The sequence below is a fragment of the Notolabrus celidotus genome, chromosome 5 (assembly GCF_009762535.1).
Source record: "Notolabrus celidotus isolate fNotCel1 chromosome 5, fNotCel1.pri, whole genome shotgun sequence".
Classification (NCBI taxonomy): Eukaryota; Metazoa; Chordata; class Actinopteri; order Labriformes; family Labridae; genus Notolabrus; species Notolabrus celidotus.
The window spans coordinates 25,588,317-25,607,159 of record NC_048276.1 but is presented as its reverse complement, the minus strand read 5'-3'; the positions used below and the strand labels follow the sequence as shown (position 1 = coordinate 25,607,159).

The 18,843-nt window shown below is 39.3% G+C and overlaps 3 protein-coding genes and 1 long non-coding RNA gene across 15 annotated transcripts in view; 1 reads left to right on the top strand and 3 right to left on the bottom strand.

Annotated features, from left to right (window-relative positions):
- jhy (junctional cadherin complex regulator) overlaps positions 1-275 on the bottom strand; it is a 29,374-nt gene extending 29,099 nt beyond the window's left edge. For 7 of the 9 annotated variants that reach the window (XM_034684504.1, XM_034684499.1, XM_034684502.1 and 4 more), the window contains exon 1: positions 167-251. The gene's annotated coding sequence lies outside the window, so the exon portion shown is untranslated. The other 2 variants (XM_034684500.1, XM_034684501.1) reach the window with 2 other exon arrangements.
- A 1,303-nt stretch (positions 276-1,578) lies between these two features.
- Positions 1,579-7,009, bottom strand: hspa8 (heat shock protein 8). Its single transcript, XM_034683713.1, has 9 exons — positions 6,522-7,009; positions 4,405-4,614; positions 3,960-4,165; positions 3,722-3,874; positions 3,079-3,634; positions 2,765-2,967; positions 2,402-2,600; positions 2,092-2,324; positions 1,579-2,003 (listed from the first exon to the last, which is right to left on the bottom strand). Exons 2-9 carry the CDS (start codon positions 4,607-4,609, stop codon positions 1,806-1,808), a joined length of 1,953 nt encoding a protein of 650 aa, XP_034539604.1. The 5' UTR covers positions 4,610-4,614; positions 6,522-7,009; the 3' UTR covers positions 1,579-1,805.
- LOC117812778 lies at positions 6,659-11,678 on the top strand. Of its 2 annotated transcripts, none has more exons than XR_004631268.1 (6): positions 6,659-6,879; positions 8,956-9,118; positions 10,240-10,298; positions 10,727-10,796; positions 11,105-11,206; positions 11,469-11,678. It is a non-coding gene; the product is annotated as an uncharacterized LOC117812778 (long non-coding RNA). The 2 variants fall into 2 exon arrangements; XR_004631267.1 differs by having other exon boundaries at positions 6,659-7,007; positions 11,385-11,678.
- On the bottom strand, positions 7,370-13,456 carry LOC117812777 (cytotoxic and regulatory T-cell molecule). Of its 3 annotated transcripts, none has more exons than XM_034683714.1 (11): positions 13,326-13,456; positions 12,045-12,185; positions 11,765-11,917; positions 11,431-11,556; positions 11,012-11,167; positions 10,284-10,517; positions 9,437-9,514; positions 9,272-9,328; positions 8,945-9,094; positions 8,407-8,493; positions 7,370-7,636 (listed from the first exon to the last, which is right to left on the bottom strand). In XM_034683714.1, the coding sequence occupies exons 1-11, from the start codon at positions 13,363-13,365 to the stop codon at positions 7,464-7,466; spliced, it is 1,395 nt and encodes a 464-aa protein (XP_034539605.1). In that variant the 5' UTR covers positions 13,366-13,456; the 3' UTR covers positions 7,370-7,463. The 3 variants fall into 3 exon arrangements, with proteins under 3 accessions (XP_034539605.1, XP_034539606.1, XP_034539607.1); XM_034683715.1 differs by having other exon boundaries at positions 10,284-10,514; XM_034683716.1 differs by having other exon boundaries at positions 12,057-12,185.
- Between the last annotated feature and the right edge of the window lie 5,387 nt (positions 13,457-18,843).

The window sequence follows — 18,843 nt, the reverse complement described above, 5'->3', positions numbered from 1 at the left end:
CACTCCCAGCTGCTCGAAGCTGCGAATACAATGAATAAAAAGCTGAGAGAAAATACTTAGCACATACTTCACGTTTTCTATTCACAAATACAATTTAATTAGCACACGCCTGTTAATAGTACCCGACAGAAGTAAAAACACTGACAGAAGTCGTTCAGGGACTCACCTGTTTTCCTCTGCCAGGGTTCTCCACAACACTGTAACCATGGCTACACGGACGCATGACTCCATCACGCCATCTGCACTCAAAGATCGATTGCGCGTCTACTTTGCTTTTTACGGTGACATGCTTGAGCGCCATCAGACCGTGGTGAGTTCAGGAGCACTCAGAAAGCTGTAAATAAGACGGCCCTAAGAGTTATGCATAAGGAAAGGGTTTTTTTTCTCCATAATTTTTCATTAATTAAACATATTTTTGTCATTTGTCTTTTTAATATATTCTAAATCAAGATACAAGTTATACCCAATAAACACTGAATACACTGTCATTGTTATCAGAATCAGAAATACTTTATTTATCCCGGGGGAAATTCAGTTTTTATACACAGTATGAAAAAGTCAAAATATTAATAGAGAGAAGGAATAAAATAAGATATAAATATGAATGAAATAATATAATTTGGATTTATAATATGTATATACAGAAACGCAGAATAGTTACAGTTCGCTATGTGCGAAAGCACTGGGAATGAAGGTATTGTATACAGGATGTTTTATTTGTATACAGGATGTATTATTTTGATGTAATATTTCAAAATCCAAATAAATATATTAGTAAATTCTCCCAGATTACTATATAACACATCCTTAATTATCTCAATAAAAACATTCCACTTGTTTTGCTGCAGCATTTTTAATTTGAATATCAACTACCCGTTCATCACTTCAAATGCCAATATTAATGAATTCAGAATTCCAAATCTAAATTTCATAAAATTTGACCAAATTGTTGATCAGCACATCTTAGAGTACCTCTTTGATGCCTCTCATCAGCTTCATCATTTGTATAACCAATGGTGTTAAATGTTTAATTTGTAGACTCTTATAACTTATAATATATTAAAACAAAGACAGCAGTGACAAAACGTGTTTTCTTCTACCAACTGAAATTTCAGAAGAAAATAAATCCTTTTTATTACATACAACCATGGAGCTTTATATAGGTAGTTTCCTGAGTGCTGATGAATGCACCACGGACTGACGGCGCCTAAGCGCTTTACCGTAAAGGGCAAGGTAGACGAGCAATCGATTTTTAAGTACAGAGGGCGGGACTACAGTAGTGTGACCGCTGTGGACGAATGCTGCCATAATCTGCTCTTACATGTACACGATACAAAACCCCATGATAGATTTTTTTCTCAGGATAAATTTCAGAAACACATTATGCAACAAATAATTAGAGCTCTTTAGTGAATGCTTCCCTTCAGGTTTCACAGACATCCCCAGTTTATAGTTATACAGATGTTGCTATAAACAAGGTGCTGATTGTATGTGTCTGAAGATATTTTTCATTTCTCTACAGTCTACAAAATATTTTTAGGTTGAAGTTTCATCAATACAAGAGACTTAAGACTGTAATAGGGTCACAAGATTTATTTTATTTGAAACAAACATCTTTGCATACAAAACATTTTAACTCACAGCTTCACCGTGCCCACTCAAGTTGGTGCCAGTTGTGTCAAACCGTACAATAAAAGTGCTTCCTGAACCCATTTTTTAAGTTTTATTACACTCAATAGCTTGTTGTTACTTGTGCTATGAGGGTTACTTTCTTGGAAACATCTGAGAAGAACTGATGGAATGGTTTAATCGACCTCCTCAATGGTTGGTCCGGAGGATCCACCACCGGGAGCTGCACCACCGGCTCCAGGGAAGCCACCTGGCATACCCTCTGGCATACCTCCAGGCATGCCACCTGCGCTCTGGTACAGCTTGGTAATGATTGGGTTGCAAACCTTCTCCAGCTCTTTCTGCTGATGCTCATACTCATCCCTCTCAGCAGTCTGCAATACAAAAGAATTTTAGTACTTGAGCAAATTTGAGGCATCAAGACAAAATTTGAGTCAAGACAAAATATAAAACATGACGTACCTGGTTCTTGTCGAGCCAGCTGATGACCTCGTTGCATTTGTCCAGGATCTTCTGCTTGTCATCATCGCTGATCTTGCCGGCAAGCTTCTCATCCTCCACAGTAGACTTCATGTTGAAAGCATAGGACTCCAGGCCGTTCTTAGAAGACACTTTGTCACGCTGGACGTCATCCTCAGCCTTGTACTTCTCGGCTTCCTGCACCATGCGCTCGATGTCCTCCTTGCTGAGACGACCTGAGAACAAATTTGGCCGTGTAAGAAAATGAAATTACTGTAACAGAGGGTTTTGATCAGGCACAAATTCAACTCACCCTTGTCATTGGTGATGGTGATCTTGTTCTCCTTGCCAGTGCTCTTGTCTACAGCAGACACATTCATAATGCCGTTTGCATCAATATCGAAGGTCACCTCGATCTGGGGAACACCGCGGGGTGCAGGAGGAATGCCAGTCAGCTCAAACTTGCCCAGCAGGTTGTTGTCCTTGGTCATGGCACGCTCACCCTCGTACACCTATTGAGAGTTAGAAAAACAAGTTTGAGACTCTGTTGACAGTCCTCATGTGAAAAAAGAAAAGGCAAGGTAATTGTATTTGTATAGTGCATTACATACATCCTGTGAGGTTCACTTCAATTAAACATCCAAGGGCAGTCAGCACCATATTTGCTTGTGCTTACCTGAATGAGCACACCAGGCTGGTTGTCGGAGTAAGTGGTGAAGGTCTGGGTCTGCTTGGTTGGAATGGTTGTGTTACGTTTGATCAGGACAGTCATGACACCGCCAGCAGTTTCAATACCCAGAGACAGAGGGGTGACGTCAAGGAGCAGCAAGTCTTGCACATTCTCAGACTTGTCTCCAGACAGGATGGCGGCCTGGACAGCTGCAAAAATTAAAGTTAAAACAAAAAACATTTAGGCACGAAGTTCGGTTCATGAAGGCAGTGTTGCACTGACTATTTACAGGAATAATTTGTGCTCATCTCTGAACATACCAGCTCCATAAGCCACAGCCTCATCTGGGTTGATGCTCTTGTTCAGCTCCTTTCCGTTAAAGAAGTCCTGGAGCAGCTTCTGGATCTTGGGGATACGGGTGGAGCCACCAACCAGCACAATGTCATGAATCTGTCCTTTATCCATCTTGGCATCACGGAGGGACTTCTCAACAGGGTCAAGGGTGCCACGGAAGAGGTCGGCATTGAGCTCCTCAAAACGAGCCCTGGTGATGGAGGTGTAGAAGTCAACTCCCTCATACAGGGAGTCGATTTCAATGCTGGCCTGAGTGCTGGAAGACAAGGTGCGCTTTGCCCTTTCACAGGCGGTGCGCAGACGACGGACAGCTCTCTTGTTGTCACTGATGTCCTTTTTGTACTTTCTCTTGAATTCTGCAATAAAGTGGTTGACCATGCGGTTGTCGAAATCTTCCCCACCAAGATGAGTATCTCCAGCGGTGGACTTGACCTCAAAGATACCATCCTCAATGGTCAAGATGGACACATCAAAGGTGCCACCACCAAGATCGAAAATGAGGACGTTCCTTTCTGACCCAACCTGAAACAAAGAAGTTGTTTTTAATTTTTCATAAAATAAATAATTTTACGCTGGATTTTATTTCAATATATGGTTTAGCCTATATACCTTCTTATCCAATCCATAGGCAATGGCAGCAGCGGTTGGTTCATTGATGATACGCAGAACATTAAGGCCAGAGATTGTGCCGGCATCCTTGGTGGCCTGGCGCTGGGAGTCGTTGAAGTAGGCAGGCACCGTAATTACAGCATTGTTGACAGTCTTAAAAGGAAATAAGATTAAACATTAGTACAAGGTAAAATCAAAGCTGTCCATATCTTGTATTGAGAAAAGACAGATTTCTTACTTTTCCAAGGTAGGCTTCAGCGATTTCCTTCATTTTGGTCAGCACCATAGATGAGATTTCTTCTGGGTAGAAGGACTTGGACTCACCCTTGTACTCTACTTGGACCTTGGGACGAGTGTTGTCATTGATGACATTAAATGGCCAGTGCTTCATGTCTGACTGCACAACGTTCTCATCAAACCTGCGGCCAATCAGACGTTTGGCGTCTGCAAAAAAAAAAAAATATTGTCTTTAATATTTGAAAAGGTGCTCTTGTCAGCCTTTACCAAAAAAATAAAAATCACTCAGACACTAGTGTCCAATAAGTATTTTTATTATACAATTCTTGCCACAGACTGGCACAGTTAAAATGTGTACACTTGAATGAGACTTTTTTTTTTTAACGTGTTGAAAACAGGAAACGACTCAAGCCACTTCAGATAAATACCAAACTATAAGTTCTTACCAAAGACTGTGTTGGTGGGGTTCATTGCAACCTGGTTCTTGGCTGCATCTCCAATGAGCCTCTCACTGTCTGTGAAGGCAACATAGCTGGGTGTGGTTCTGTTTCCCTGGTCATTGGCAATGATTTCAACCTTCCCATGCTGGAAAACACCAACACAGGAGTAGGTGGTCCCAAGGTCAATACCAACTGCTGGTCCCTTGGACATGTTTCCTAAGAGAGAGAGAGAGAGGGGGGGGGGGGGGGACATGAGGCTCTGAATTTTAGCACAATGGTCTGCCAGTTTCATGTCCAAAACAACTATAAACAGTATACTCAATGAATAGTGTAGATACTAGAGGTAGACTGTGTTAATATCACGCACAAAATAATAATAATATTTCCACATATCTGGCACTTAAAATGCAGGAAAATATATCACAAATACTTAACATTTACCCGGTATGACTCAGCTGTTTGTACAGTGGTGTATAGGACAGACTGGCCAAAGATGCTACATCAGTCTGAATCACTTGCACTTCAGCATACACCCACAAACACATTGTAAAAGGAGGTGTGCTGAGAAAAGGGAAAGTGACTGTCAGACCACTGTACCCACTTTATGCTCCCATACAACAGTCCTCACTTGAACTTTAAGCACGTTTTATGTTCCATCAATACAACGGCAAGGCACTTTATGTTTGGTGTGAGGTGTTCAGTTTAATCTAGTTCAGACAGTCAATTCCAAAACATGGAAAGCCAGGACAGGTCCACCTGATTTATCACTTCTACTAATTTGCTTAATGGCTATTGTATGTAGTGTCCACCTGCACACGACAGAACTAAGTAAGCTTTTAACTTGACTTTATAGATTAAATACACCACCATTTTTACTACTCCTGAACCTTTAATCTTACATTTATGTCAGACTTGAGAAACATTAATCAGGTAAAGCAGAGATAAGTATGAGACTGGCTCAGAATCGACACAGTTCAATGATTATCTTATAGTTTACAGAAAATTGAACTGCAATATGGGTAGAAGTTGGGACATCACATTTTTTTTTTTAATAAAATCACTGCCAACAATTAGTCTTTTCCCAGGAATAAGCCTTATTGTTTGCCTTTAAAAAACACATCTAGGAAATGGTGACATGGACAAGAACTAGACAAAGTGAATTTCCCAATAGTCTTCCTTGGTTCTGTGAGTCATCATCCCTGATTTCCGTATTTCATAACAGCTCACACACCGCTGCAGTAGGCCTGTGTAAACATGTTCTAATAAAATCCCCAAAAATTAAGAATAAGTGTGGTCGGGACTAAATGAAAAAATATATTCGTGCCCTGGATTGGACATTGTGCATTAAAATTGTGCATGGTGAAAGCATGAGACCAGCTTAAATCACTACTTATATCTCAGGTACTGTACTGAGGTTTGGAGAAACACATGTTTCAGTGCTTGCTAATGAAACTGATTGATTTGGGTTTTTTGTTTAAAACTATCTTTTTTACTTATATGTTTTTTTCTATTTTACTTTAACATGTTCGAAATAAAGACGTCAAATCAAATCAAAACCAGCTCTGACCGAAATGAGAGACGGCAAGTTGCCAGAGGTAGCGTACCGGAAACAGGCAAAATGAACCTGTATGTCCTCGTGGAGAACATTAACTACTTAGTAAGACTAAAACACAAAGTAGCTCAGGACTAACCAATGTAACACTATGCAACGGCGTATACGAGCTTAAAACAGCTCAGCAGAACAATGTCAAACAGAAACACATTTTATTCTGAAAGGATCGACCGGAAGTGGGTATGTTTCTGTTAGCTTGCCGTTGGTCGTTCGAGAACATTCTAGAACATCTCGGTGCGTTTCTACACCCCTCCCCCAACCCTCTGCTTTACAGCAACGTGAGAAACAATACTGCGTCAACCCCCGACAAGATATTCAGTACAGTTTCACGTTTTTAATCATCTGTGCCGATTACATTTAGTACATTAATTGCACACAACGTTCAATTCTGAAGTCAGGAAATGATAATGACTTCACAAAATAGCTGTTACTCGTTTTTGGAGGGACCAAACGATGAATATGGACCGATTACACACATTTCTCATTACTAACTCATCCCTGAATTACTTACCGGGTTGAGGGTGACTTTGGGGTGTTGGGTTGGAATGGACAGCAACGAGGTTTGTGTCCTTGCCGGCAGAAGAATGGAAAGGAAGTAGGATAGAGTCTGGATCTTTATATATGACCGGCAACGCAGCCAATCAGACGTCGTGACTCTGAAGTCTGTCTCTGGCGCTCGACCAATGATAGTTAGTGTATTTGATGACGTAGACGATCGGTCGCCCTACTTCCTGTTTCATCTGCATTTCGTAATCGCTGCGAAAGATCCCCCATAGACAAAGACCGCATGGTCCGGGATCTTCGTCGACCTTAAACCGCGTGCTCTGTCATGAAGTAATTTCCAATCCATCGCAGGATATTTTGTGTCTGTAAGCACTAGAGAGAGCTTTACTTCCTTTGAGGATTACAAGTGGCGCTAAGACATGGTTACACAGCAAACTCACCGGGGTGTAGTCGTTATCGGAGCAAAATAAATCCTTCTCTGCGTTTTCATCATGTACGACTGATTGCTACTTTCAACTAGTGTACACTGTTTCGCACTGTACTATGTGTACTTTATCTCAGTACCGTCAGGATGTTGTCTAGCTTGAAATAATTATGGATCAGTCGCAGTCCAGTCAAGTGTCTTATAATAATCCTTTAGCATTACACATGTTAGAAATGTGAAACACTAAAAAATTAAGATAACTTTATCTGAGATTACTTTTCAAATGTTGATAATGTCTCATGAAGAAGATAGTAAATTATGTAAATATTTGTATATATCCTACTGTATTGTTGACAGTTCCCTTAAATGTCAATGCTGAAAAGAGCAAAACACTGCCATCATGTTATAGCAAAAGTTATTTATTTCACATATCAAAAACAAATCTATACAAATATTACACAGTAGTATTTACATTCACATAGTTATACAAATTCTGTCATCATGAATGTACTATTTCATTGATTGTTAAAGCTCTGTCTCCTTTACGTCACACTTGGCTAAAGTTCTTCCCAGCATTTGAGGTTGAGGAGTCTGCTTTTGATGCATGCTCTCCGGAGATGCATTCGCTGTGGTGGTCGCTGTGGTGGTCGCAGTTTGTTCATCAACAACATACTTTGTGAATTCCGTGTTTAAGAGCCCTGTGGGACAGAGAGTATTTTTCAATCAGATATTGTATAACAGGTTAAGATAAGATAAAATAGTCTTTTACTCGTCCCACAACGGGGAAATTCAAGTGCCACAGCAGCAAAATAGGCAGTGCAAAAAAATATATAAAGTAAACAAGAGCCTATAAAGTAACGCTTATTAAAAAGTTATTAGCAATAAAAATAAAAATGAAAGAGCTAAAAAATAAGCATATCTTACAACACACACACACACACATATATATATATATATATATATATATACACATATTTACACTCAACAAAGATTGATTGAAATAGAATGCATTGACTTGGAAACCAATGACGTCAAAACTGTAAAACAACTTGAATAATGTTATGTTCCTTAGATACTCTGAATTGAATTTGATGTTTGAAATCATGGAAACACTGCAATAATGGGATTGAACACCAAAATCCAGTTAAATTAACTTTATTCAGCCTCCAATACTATTATGTGGCCTGTACCTTTTCCCCTAGGGCTTATGTAGTGAGCACAAACTGTCCACCCACCTGAGGTCCATTATTTCCCTAAAGACTAGAGTTAAATTTATAATGACCTCATTTAAAGAATTCACTATTTACCTATACAATGTCCATAATCAACACTTAGAAATGCAGGCTATGGGAGTAGGAGGATTACAGGCCTTGACTGTTGAATAACTGAGCTGTAAATGTTTTACACTGTACATTCCCATCTTCTTCCTGCAGAAGCCATAAAAGAAGTGCTGAATCATTATGCGTACCCCTGCGCCTTTGTTGCTGAATACTCTTCTCTTCCTGGCTTGACTTTGATTTGCTGCTCTCCTCTGACGGATTGGAGTCTTCATTCTCTGTCAAAGCAAAAACAGCCAAATAAAGATAGATAGATAGATAGATAGATAGATAGATAGATAGATAGATAGATAGATAGATAGATAGATAGATAGATAGATAGATAGGTAGGTAGATAGATAGATAGATAGATAGATAGATAGATAGATAGATAGATGGATAGATAGATAGATAGATAGATAGATAGATAGATAGATAGATAGATAGATAGATAGATAGTGTGTTTATGTATAGGTTACATTTTGTAATATGTTGTCTTAAATTATGTGTTATGTTATTATTCTTGCAGATTTTCCCAGCTATGCCATGAGAGGATAATCTCTTGTTACAACACCATGTTTTTTTTATGGTTCTCTATGGCTCAGTTCAAATTGACAGCAGCATAAGTCTCTGTTATTGGTGTGAAAAGATAGTTGCCCTACAGAAAGGAGAATAATCAGGTCTGCTCACCTCTCTTCCAGGCAATATGTGCTCTTCTTAGTTTGATGGTGATAAAAATCACCACCACAAGGAGACAGACTATCAGGCATGTCACCAGGAGAACCAGTAATGATGAACTTCTTGCAGCTCCAGCCTGCATCTTGGGGATGTCTGAACCCACTGGGAAAGGAGAGCATGCTGGTTGTGAGTTCAGAAAAATCTTGATCACCCTCAAAGGCTATTATTTATGTTTACAATGTAGTGCATATAAAAAGAATGTCATTCTTTTAATACTGGAGAAACTGGTCTTCAATCTCAACCATGTAAACATTAGTACATGTGATGGTGTAAATGTACCTGTTCTGTTTCCTTCTGCACCAATCTCCTCTGTTTTATTAGCAATAGATATCCAGCCTTTGATGAATTACAAATGAAAAAGATGCAATGAAACAGCTGTAGTGTTGATAGAAACATCTCATTGTAGTAAATATGTTTAAACACTAGATGGCATTGTGCACATACCTGTTGTGCTTGTTGCATTACTGTCAGTGCCATTCGTCCTACTGGTTGAAGAGGATGATGTCAATCGTGTTGAGTCATCTACAATAAGTGGAGACATATTATCACTCAAAATACATAAAATGAATAGGAAATACAAGTCAAGAAGAGTAAATCTTTTAAGAAGATAAGCAGACGATTACTGAATGTCACTTGTGTTGCTAACTGGGAGGTGACACTTTCATCTCAAAAGTCTGTACTTTCTTCTCTTAAGTTAGAGACCTATCAATTCTCTCATAATGCTCTAACTATCTCAGAACAAGTCATCACATGCATCAAGCTCACATCTCCATCATCGTCATAGCTTTGAAGCTTGAGTTTCACACCACACTGAGACCACCGTCAAAGGAAATGCATTGTTCACACTTATATGTGCATGGTTTCCATCCTGAAGTAATACAGGTTGTGTATAATATTGTGCATTAACAGCAAAGCAGTAAAAAGACAAGGTGAAGTCAGCATTAATGCATGCAATATGTGGTTAAGATACAGAGTCTATTAGTTATGCCATTATCTATCATTTAAACAGCTGAAATAGTCATTCGTGAATCAAAACAGCTTTATTATCATTGTTGTTTTCGCTCCACTCTGAACTTTCTTACTGCATTTATATTCAGTGTAAACTGTTGTCTGTTGTTATTTTAATGATGTACAACTGTTTTAAAGCACTTCTGATGCCATTCATGTACAGCACCTTGGCTCAATGCCTGTTTTTTGTGCTAAATGAATTGACTGACTTGTTTAAAACACATCTGTTGTTTCTTTAGGACCACTTGTTCTCTGTCATCTATGTGAAAGGAGTTTGACTCACCTGTATGGCTAAGAGGTGAGTGAGTGGATGTAACAGGCTTCAGAGGAAATCCAGTGGGTGCTGTCACCTCAGAAGTTGATAACCTTTCAGAGTTTTCTGATGATGTCCCCCTCACATCTGTGGGTGTATGGTTAACCATTGCTCTGGTGGTGCTGCGTGTTCTCAGCACCTCTGTTGACCCTGTTGACAGAGCTGTGGGAGGGCTTGTCGTAGTTGAGAAGGGGAACTGTGCTACTGCAACAGAGAGAGAAGTTACAGTATTTATAGCGCAGAGACATCACACAGTTCATAAAATATTAGAGTGTAAATTCCTGCTAACATTTATACTATCTGCACATCACACATCTGTTTCATAAAACAGGGAAGAAGAGTATCTACACGAAACAACAAAGAGGAAGTGACGTGTTTTTTTTCTGTTTGTTTTTTTTTCTATTTTGGTCAAGTTCCACTGTCAATAGTTTGTGGTACATCGGACACAACTCACAAGACAAAAACTCCCCAATGCTTTCCCAGGTTTGTGACGACAACTCCATTTTCACAGTTCCTCAAATATGCACAAAAAATATATGAATACGTTTTGGTTGATACAATAGTACTTTCAGATCATTTTCTCTACCAGTAAAAACATGATACAGGATTCTCTGAAGGTAAAGTCACTCAAACTTGAGTTCCTAGCCAGAGAGAGAATCAGACAGACTGAATAATATACAGAATAAACAAATACTCACTCTTTGGTCCAATTTTCACAAAGTTCATAAGATGACGTGAATGCAGAGCTGGATGTCGAACAAGGCATCTCACTGTTTCTCTCTTCTTTCCAGGGAGGACACTTAGTACTTCCGTTGAGACATATTTTTTGTCCTCGCGGACCACTTGGGCCTGAGCTGTTGAACAGAACATGTGTCATCAGTATCTGTATCCAAGTAAGTGTGGCATTTCACTAAAAATAGAACAAACATAATATTAAATTTGGTAAGGCCTTTGATCAAAAAATCTCCTTAATTTAAGGTTCATCTAATTTTTCAAGTTGATGTTAGACGTTATGGACTTATGAAACATTACAAAATAATAAATTCATATTTGTTTATCTACTTTGCTCAGCGAAGAATTTTCCTTTTATGGTTAACACATGTTGTGACCCACTTACCTGTACGATGAAACTCTGGCCCATCATTAAATTTCCAGGAGATCTGGGGAGGGTAGTGGTTCCCCTCAGCAGTACACTTTATGGCAGACTTTCCCTCATGCTTTGCTACACTCATTTTGGGATAACCTGGAAAAGAATCATAGAAAATGTTGTCTTTTGAAGCAAGAGATGGGAGTTATCTCTATTTCTGGAATCTGATAAGTTGCTGTCATGTCGTGATGAAATAAAGGTTTCACTTTTATTACCCACCAGAGAGACCTGGCCATATATGATTATTTTAGTGGTTTCTTAATAATATAATGTGTGACAGAACAAATCATAACGTTATACTGACCTACAACAGTGACCTCCACTTTTGTCTCTGTTGTGGGGTGGCTGTACTGAAGGCATGTGTAAGTGCCTCCATCTTTAAAGGTGACATTAGAAATACTGATGGAGAATTCAGACTCAGAGAGTTTGTTGATGGTGTAGCGTTTGTCCTTCAAAGCTGGGGATTGAGAGAAAATAAAAAGATGATTAATTTCAGGGATTCTTGCGACTTGTCCAAAACTATGAAATAATTTAAGATTCTGCTTATGCATTTGTGCCACTGGGGCAAAACCAACAATCTTAACCTTTATTCTTACTGAAGAACATGATATAATTTTCAGGGTTCCTCCACTCCACATTGTTCTGGTGAGCTGCAGTGATTGGGCAGCTCAAGTGGACTGTTTGACCTTTCATCACAGTCACTTGCTGCTGCGCCGCAAGTGAAACTGTAATCAAACAGATAGAAACAAAATTGTATCCATCAATCTCATCGATCAACACTTGACGTATATAACACAAGTAACATTTAACTGATCAGTATCAATTCAAGAAAGCAACCCCTCACAAATAAACAAGTTTCTTCCTGTTAGTTTAATTCATATTTAAGAGTCACGAAATGTTAAATTAAATGAAGTTTATAGTCTTAAATTGACTCATCTTTTCCTGTCACAGCTGTTTATTCTATTTGTGTTTGTGTTTGTGTGAGAGTGGGAGTGAGAGCAGAGGTGGTGTGAAAAGGAAAAAAAAAGTAACTGTACTGAAGCAGTACACTTTAGTTTCTGCAGTAACAGGAAGTTATGTGGTCAGTCCCCCCAAAGAGAAAGTAACGGGTTGTTAGTGAGAATAAAGATATCATGTGGGTTGTTTTAGGTGCTTTTTCCATCCGAGGGGGCTTAGAACGGACTGTTTGGAAAACACAACTGGGTTTTCCAAACTGACCCACCGAGGAAGATAGGAGGCTTTAAGGGTCGCACAGAGGTCATAAGGACTTTAGGGTAGTTTTGAATTATGGCATTAATTTAAGTGAAAGATGTTGCAATAAATTAAACAGATTTTTGTTTTGAATGATATAATCCTGGATTTAAGGTGTTGTACTTACAAAGAAAAGCATATCCCACAGTCAATGCTATCGTAACCAAAACATATAGTTCATACAATAGCAAAAAAACTTGTATATGTAGTATCGATAGATAGATAGATAGATAGATAGATAGATAGATAGATAGATAGATAGATAGATAGATAGATAGATAGATAGATAGATAGATAGATAGATAGATAGATAGATAGATGGATAGACAGATGACAAAAATCTAATCCCTCAAAAAGCATAAGCTTCAGCCACAACACTACAAATAATGCAAACTTTTAGAGTTGTAATTGGAGGAGCATAATTTGTTAGTTTGGTGTCATTTTCCTTATCATCAATACGAATTTGAAGCATCACAATCTACTGTAAAATGATTCATTTTTTTCATTACATTTATATTCCAGATTAATGATTAAATTCCGTTTATGATCTACATCATTATGTACTTTTTAGAGCAAAGTACATTAGTAAACAAGTACTGCAGATGAGGACTCACCCTGTATGAGGACTGTGAAGACGCTGAGCTGCAGTTTCATCTCTGTCGCTTACTTACAACAAACTGTCTTATTTCCTCATGACGACCATGTTTTGTACTCCGCTGAGAGATCTACCATGACATCATCAGCCCGTGGTTTCCACTGATTTTTTTCATCACAGGAAGTGCCATGTGATGCCTACATCAAACATAAAAGGTCATGTTTCCTTCAGATATAAGTTCCCCAATGATCCTTTTCAGTTTTTTGAAAAAAAAAGAGAAGTTACAAAGACCTATTATACTTCATATATCATAGATGCAATGCTGAGTGTTTGTATTAAAAGTTTATGGGCTTAATGGGGGTTCATGTTTGTAAAAGTTGAAAAAGAAAAAAGCCTTAGGACACATGTACATTGTGGGAGCTGTAGATTGAACAGCCAATCTTATTTTAGAATACTAGCTCTTTATCTGAGCCAGTGGTGTGTAATAAATAACATGTTGGGGCACCTTAAACATTTAAAACCATATGACTTATTTTCACATCTTCACAATGTCCAATTGACATTAGTTAACCGTTCCTGTCTGTCCAAAAGACCTTACCCACTGATCAATTCAAGACTAATACATGTTTGTTTGTTTTTCACAGTGCAACAGCTCTCCTCCTGCTTGAAGTTGGCGATGCATTCACTTGCCCTCATAAAATTGAGTGACCAGCCACACATTTTGGAGTGGCTGCTGGAGTTTGCAAGGTACTTTTAGAGGTGGCACCCTATGCCATTCTGGTATATCCGCCATATAGTATTCTACTTTGTCACCACCTGGTGGTCCAATAGCGCAACGGTTGGGCTCCTAGCTGGCCAGTGTATGTCTACAGAGATAGAAACTTCAGTTTCAGGACCACAATTCTGATACTGAATTTCATTTTGTTAGAAAAAAAAAAGAGAAAGCAAATGTAGTCTTTCATATTTTAGGGGATTGACTCTGACAGGGTATTGAAAAAGTGTTTGATGAGAGTGGGAGCGGCCAACACTGCTTGTTGAGCACTCTTTTTTCTTTTTAGACACAGAAACACACTCTTAGAAGAATAATACACTAAATAATCACATCTTCCTTTCAGCGTACAAGTAGAAATTTAATTTCTTGACTTTTCCAATTGTGATTAATTAAAACATTACGACAACAATGACCAGACATTTTTTTAAGCAGCCATAAAGTATTAAGCTTCTTTCAGAGCACTTTTCATAGAAAGGTTAAAGTATATCCATCTCCTTGGATTCCCAAAAGAATATGAAAAAGGCAGAATATATCCATATTGCTCCACATATTTGGACAAACGCGCTCATTTTGACTTTCTTGACAAGCAGTGATTTCCCCATTAAACTGTAGTCAGATAATAAGATAAGATAAAATAGTTTATTGATCCACAGAAGGAAATTCAGTTGTTGCATAGTAGCAAGAGAAAGAGAAAACATTTAAGTAAAGAATAAAAATAGATTGATAAAAATATAAAAGGTATATACAAATGCAACACATGGTATAAATAGTTGTAATTATATACAGATAGTGAGGCAATGTTATGCAGAAGTGACAGTTTGACATGGTGTGATTATGACAGATGGCAACAGGGTCATTCCAGGATGACATGAGACAAAAATATAGTGTTCACTGAGACGGTGATACACCATCGGTAATGCCGATAAACATTCAAGTGATATGAATAAAACAGTGTTATTGTAGATAAGTGTGCTGCAGAGGTGGCTGAATGAGTTCAACCTTCACAGTGGTACAACGGGCATGTAAAGCTTCAAGCCATGCACACCTGCCTTTGAATGTTGCACCCATAGAGGGACAGGGCTTTCCTGCAGTTCCAGGACAATTCTGTCGAGAAGGAGGGCGGTGACCACCGATGCCTCCCTGACAGGTTAGGGAGTAGTATGGGAAGACATAACGGTAGCCCCCATGGGGGAAGAACATACAAATGTCCTGGAATTGAGGGCAATTTACCTTGCTCTGAAAAAGCTCCTCCCCTCCATTCGGGGCAGGCATGTCCTGATAAGAGGTCAGATATGGCATCCTGAACCAGCAGTCCTGCAGCTTTGGGCTTGGCAACTTTTCAGTCCATCTCTCAATATATAAATTGGACGGTCCTGATGAACATAAGCAATGCCAGGGCCAGCTCTACTCTGCCAACTATGACCAGAATTGGAGACAGTTCTCTGCTTGGTGCCGTTAAACGAATAATAGGTGTCGGCAAGGCCCCCGAGCAAGGAACAGGTTCGGGAGGCAGACAATGCTCTGCCGGAACAGGTAGAAGATGGGGCTCTGTGGTGCTGGAAATCTGGGTCACTGGGGTGCTGAGCAGTTTGGTCTCTGTGGTGCTGTGTAGCCAAGTTACTGCAGAGCTGGTTAGCCGAGACAGGAGATGTGGTGGGGGCCCTGACCACCACGTCCCTTCCTGTGGCCAACAGGATCTAGGGAAGATGACCGAATGAGTCCCCAGCAAAGGGGACTGTTGGAGGTTAGAAAAAACTCATGCTTCTGTAGAAGCTTGTATAAAATTGTCCTGCAACTTATTTTTGAACAAAAATCTAAATGTTGGAAAAAATCTGCTGGGTCCATTATTGGTCAGTTCAACCTGTCACAATGGGGAAAACAGAAGGAGGACCCGTGTACAGATTGTAAAGAAAAAAAAAATTAATAAACAAGAGAGCAAAAGTAAACAGGCAGAAGTCTCAGCAGGGAAGCCCAGACACTCCTCTCCCCAGCCACTTCCACCAGATTTTTTGGGAGCTTTGCCTTCTGGCTCTGCTCAGGAAGCGAAGGACAGGAAGGAACAAAAAAAACAAGATACACAGGGGGAAGAACTACAAAATAAAACAGGAGACACTAGACTAACTAGACACAAATGAAAATACACACACAATGAATACAATAAGACATGGAACACTTACAAGCAACAAAGAGGACACAAGGATAACTCATAATCAATGCAGGATGAAAATACCACAATAACAGAAATTAAACAAAGCAACTCATGACACCACCGCTCTGCTCTCCGCTGCTGGGCGAGGATGTGAAGGGGTGTTCCAAGCGACCCTGATGGCACAAGTCATCCAAGGTAAGACAGTGGTGACGGTCTGAGTGAGGTTGAAATGGGTTGAAAGTTAGGGCTATAAATATGGATCTAAGAGACCAAACAATGTCTGTCACCATCTCTTGTCGCTTAGTAAGTGCTGAGGTGTAACAGGCAGGAGGAAGAGGTGTGGTCACTGGGATGATTTATAGACTGTAGACCCAGCCTCTTAAGGTCATTGATGTGACATTGTTGATATGGGCTCTTGAGTATAGGTAGAGGATGGTATCATTCAAGGTTAGATGGTGGTGACGGTCATCGTTCGACTCATAGATCCATAGTTACAGCCATAACTTCTGTTGTTGAGTCTCATAGTTATCCAGGTCGGCATGCTCATCACATCACTGCTGTAGCCCATCACCTCAGTTGTGATGTCATTCAAAGGAGGCTAAGTCTTCTCTGTGTGCAGTTTCCCATCACAACTCCTACGACTACTGCTGATGCTGAGAGGATCTTCTTACACACTAAATTACAAGTTTCCTTTGCTTATACATAAAAAATAATGTTTTCTCAGATATCATGTTGTTTTACAGCCAGGTCACAAGCTATGACCAGCATGTTAAAACAAATGAAGTCACCGTTTTGGGCAGAGAACCTCCTCATTTACATCATTGCAACTTCGTTAGTAAGATTTTGTGGACAATGACAGTTATCAAACTTTTGCAGATATTTTCATGTTTTTAAAGTTTTAAATGGTCTTGTACCCTGCCATTAAATGTATTTTACCCAGAATAATACAAAAGTAGGTTAAATATACCAGAGCATAAAGTAGGGGTGAGGTGATGTATCTACGCCTACATTTTATTTATAACTACATTTAGTAGAATTGTGGTTTTGGAGGCACAAATTCCTGGAACAAATGACTCGCTCGTGTAAGGGAGTGTGAAAAACACCTAACCCTTTAAAAAAAAAGTAGTTAAAAACAAACCAGGTATGCAGTCATGCATATCTGTTTTGTCCTTTGATCCCTGTTTCTTGGGGCTTTGGGCCTCTTTTCCATTTTAACCTGTTTGTTGTATGTGGAGCTGTTATTTGTAATGTAAAAAATGTGTCTAAATTGTATGTAGAACTATTTGTGGGTTTCTCTCAACTGTCCTGTAGACCAACCCATAAGGTTTCCTGTAGTTGTTATATTAGTTTTCTGTTTTATGTAAGTACCTGCCTGACAGAGTGGACCTGATGCATGTAGTGTAGTGTGGCTGGAAATTCATATCCATTCATTATGTATTGCAAGCAGCTGCTTCCCTGGGCAAAGCATTCTGGATTATTCATCAACATCATGAGCCAAGTTGGTGATGCCCCTTTATAACACTTTTCTCTTTTGGCTTTCTCTTACTGGAGGAGTAAATAAAAACATAAAGACGCACAATGACTGATTGGGTCTCTAAAGGTCTGAATTAAGGACATCGAGATTTTTTTGACAAAGCTTTGACCAAAGAAATCCTTTTTTAAAGGTTTACCTCTAACTTCTTACAGGCAGTTGTGTTGAATACATTCATAAGTGGAGCACAGAAAACTCCCGTTAAGTTCATGAAACCTTAATGACTAGCCTTCAGTTTAATGTGCATTCATGGTATCTTCCTCTGACCACTAGATATCAGTGTAATGTTTGTATAAAGCTATTCATTTGACTTATTCGTATGTGTTACATTAATGTAATGTAATGCATGTCATAAAAATAGCATACATAACAGGGTTTATACATGTAACATTCAATAATGACATTCAAAAAAGGAGCCATCAAAGACTGTCAGCCATCTGTAAACTAAAAGGACTCTATGTTGCCCCTGTCTCTCTCTGCTGCTATACCAAAGCATGACTCAATCCATCCTCCTCTACTGCTCTACCTGCTTCTTCAACATGTTATCTGTTAAAAACAAGGCCAAACTCACACGCATAACCACCACAGCTTCTAAAATTATCGGTCTCCCCACACCAAACCTCACAGACTTAAACCACAGGGCCATCACACGCATCACGACCTCAATAGAACAGGACATCACACATCCACTAAACACCTACCTCATCCCACTCCCCTCAGGACGCAGGTACAGAGCTCTGAGGTGCAGAAGGGCTTGCCTCGGCAAGAGCCTGATCCCTGCTGTTATAGCGAGCCTGAACAAAAGGCCTCGCTGAAACACACAACTCTGTCTGAGTGTTGATGTCTTGCTCGACAGTTTGTTGAGCCTACAGTGTATGTTACATGTTTGTCTATATCTGTGGAAATGCAGAAAGGTGCTGGGGAAAAGAATTTCCCCAAGGGAACAATAAAGTCCAAAGTCTAAAGTCTAAGTCTAAGTCTAATAGATACATTAAAACAGGTGTAATAATGGAAACTATGTCACAATAATAATAATACTATAAGTTACAATAAAGAACAAAAAACACAACATAAATAAATGTCAG

Coding starts and splice junctions, on each gene's coding strand:
- LOC117812777 (XM_034683714.1), bottom strand. CDS start 13,365: ATGAAACTGCAGCTCAGCGTCTTCACAGTCCTCATACAGG. Junction 11,557..11,764: donor AGTGGAGGTCACTGTTGTAG/GTCAGTATAACG, acceptor ATTCTTTTCCAG/GTTATCCCAAAATGAGTGTA. Junction 7,637..8,406: donor TCAGCAACAAAGGCGCAGGG/GTACGCATAATG, acceptor TCTGTCCCACAG/GGCTCTTAAACACGGAATTC.
- hspa8 (XM_034683713.1), bottom strand. CDS start 4,609: ATGTCCAAGGGACCAGCAGTTGGTATTGACCTTGGGACCACCTACTCC. Junction 3,875..3,959: donor CTGAAGCCTACCTTGGAAAA/GTAAGAAATCTG, acceptor TTTCCTTTTAAG/ACTGTCAACAATGCTGTAAT. Junction 3,635..3,721: donor CCTATGGATTGGATAAGAAG/GTATATAGGCTA, acceptor TCTTTGTTTCAG/GTTGGGTCAGAAAGGAACGT.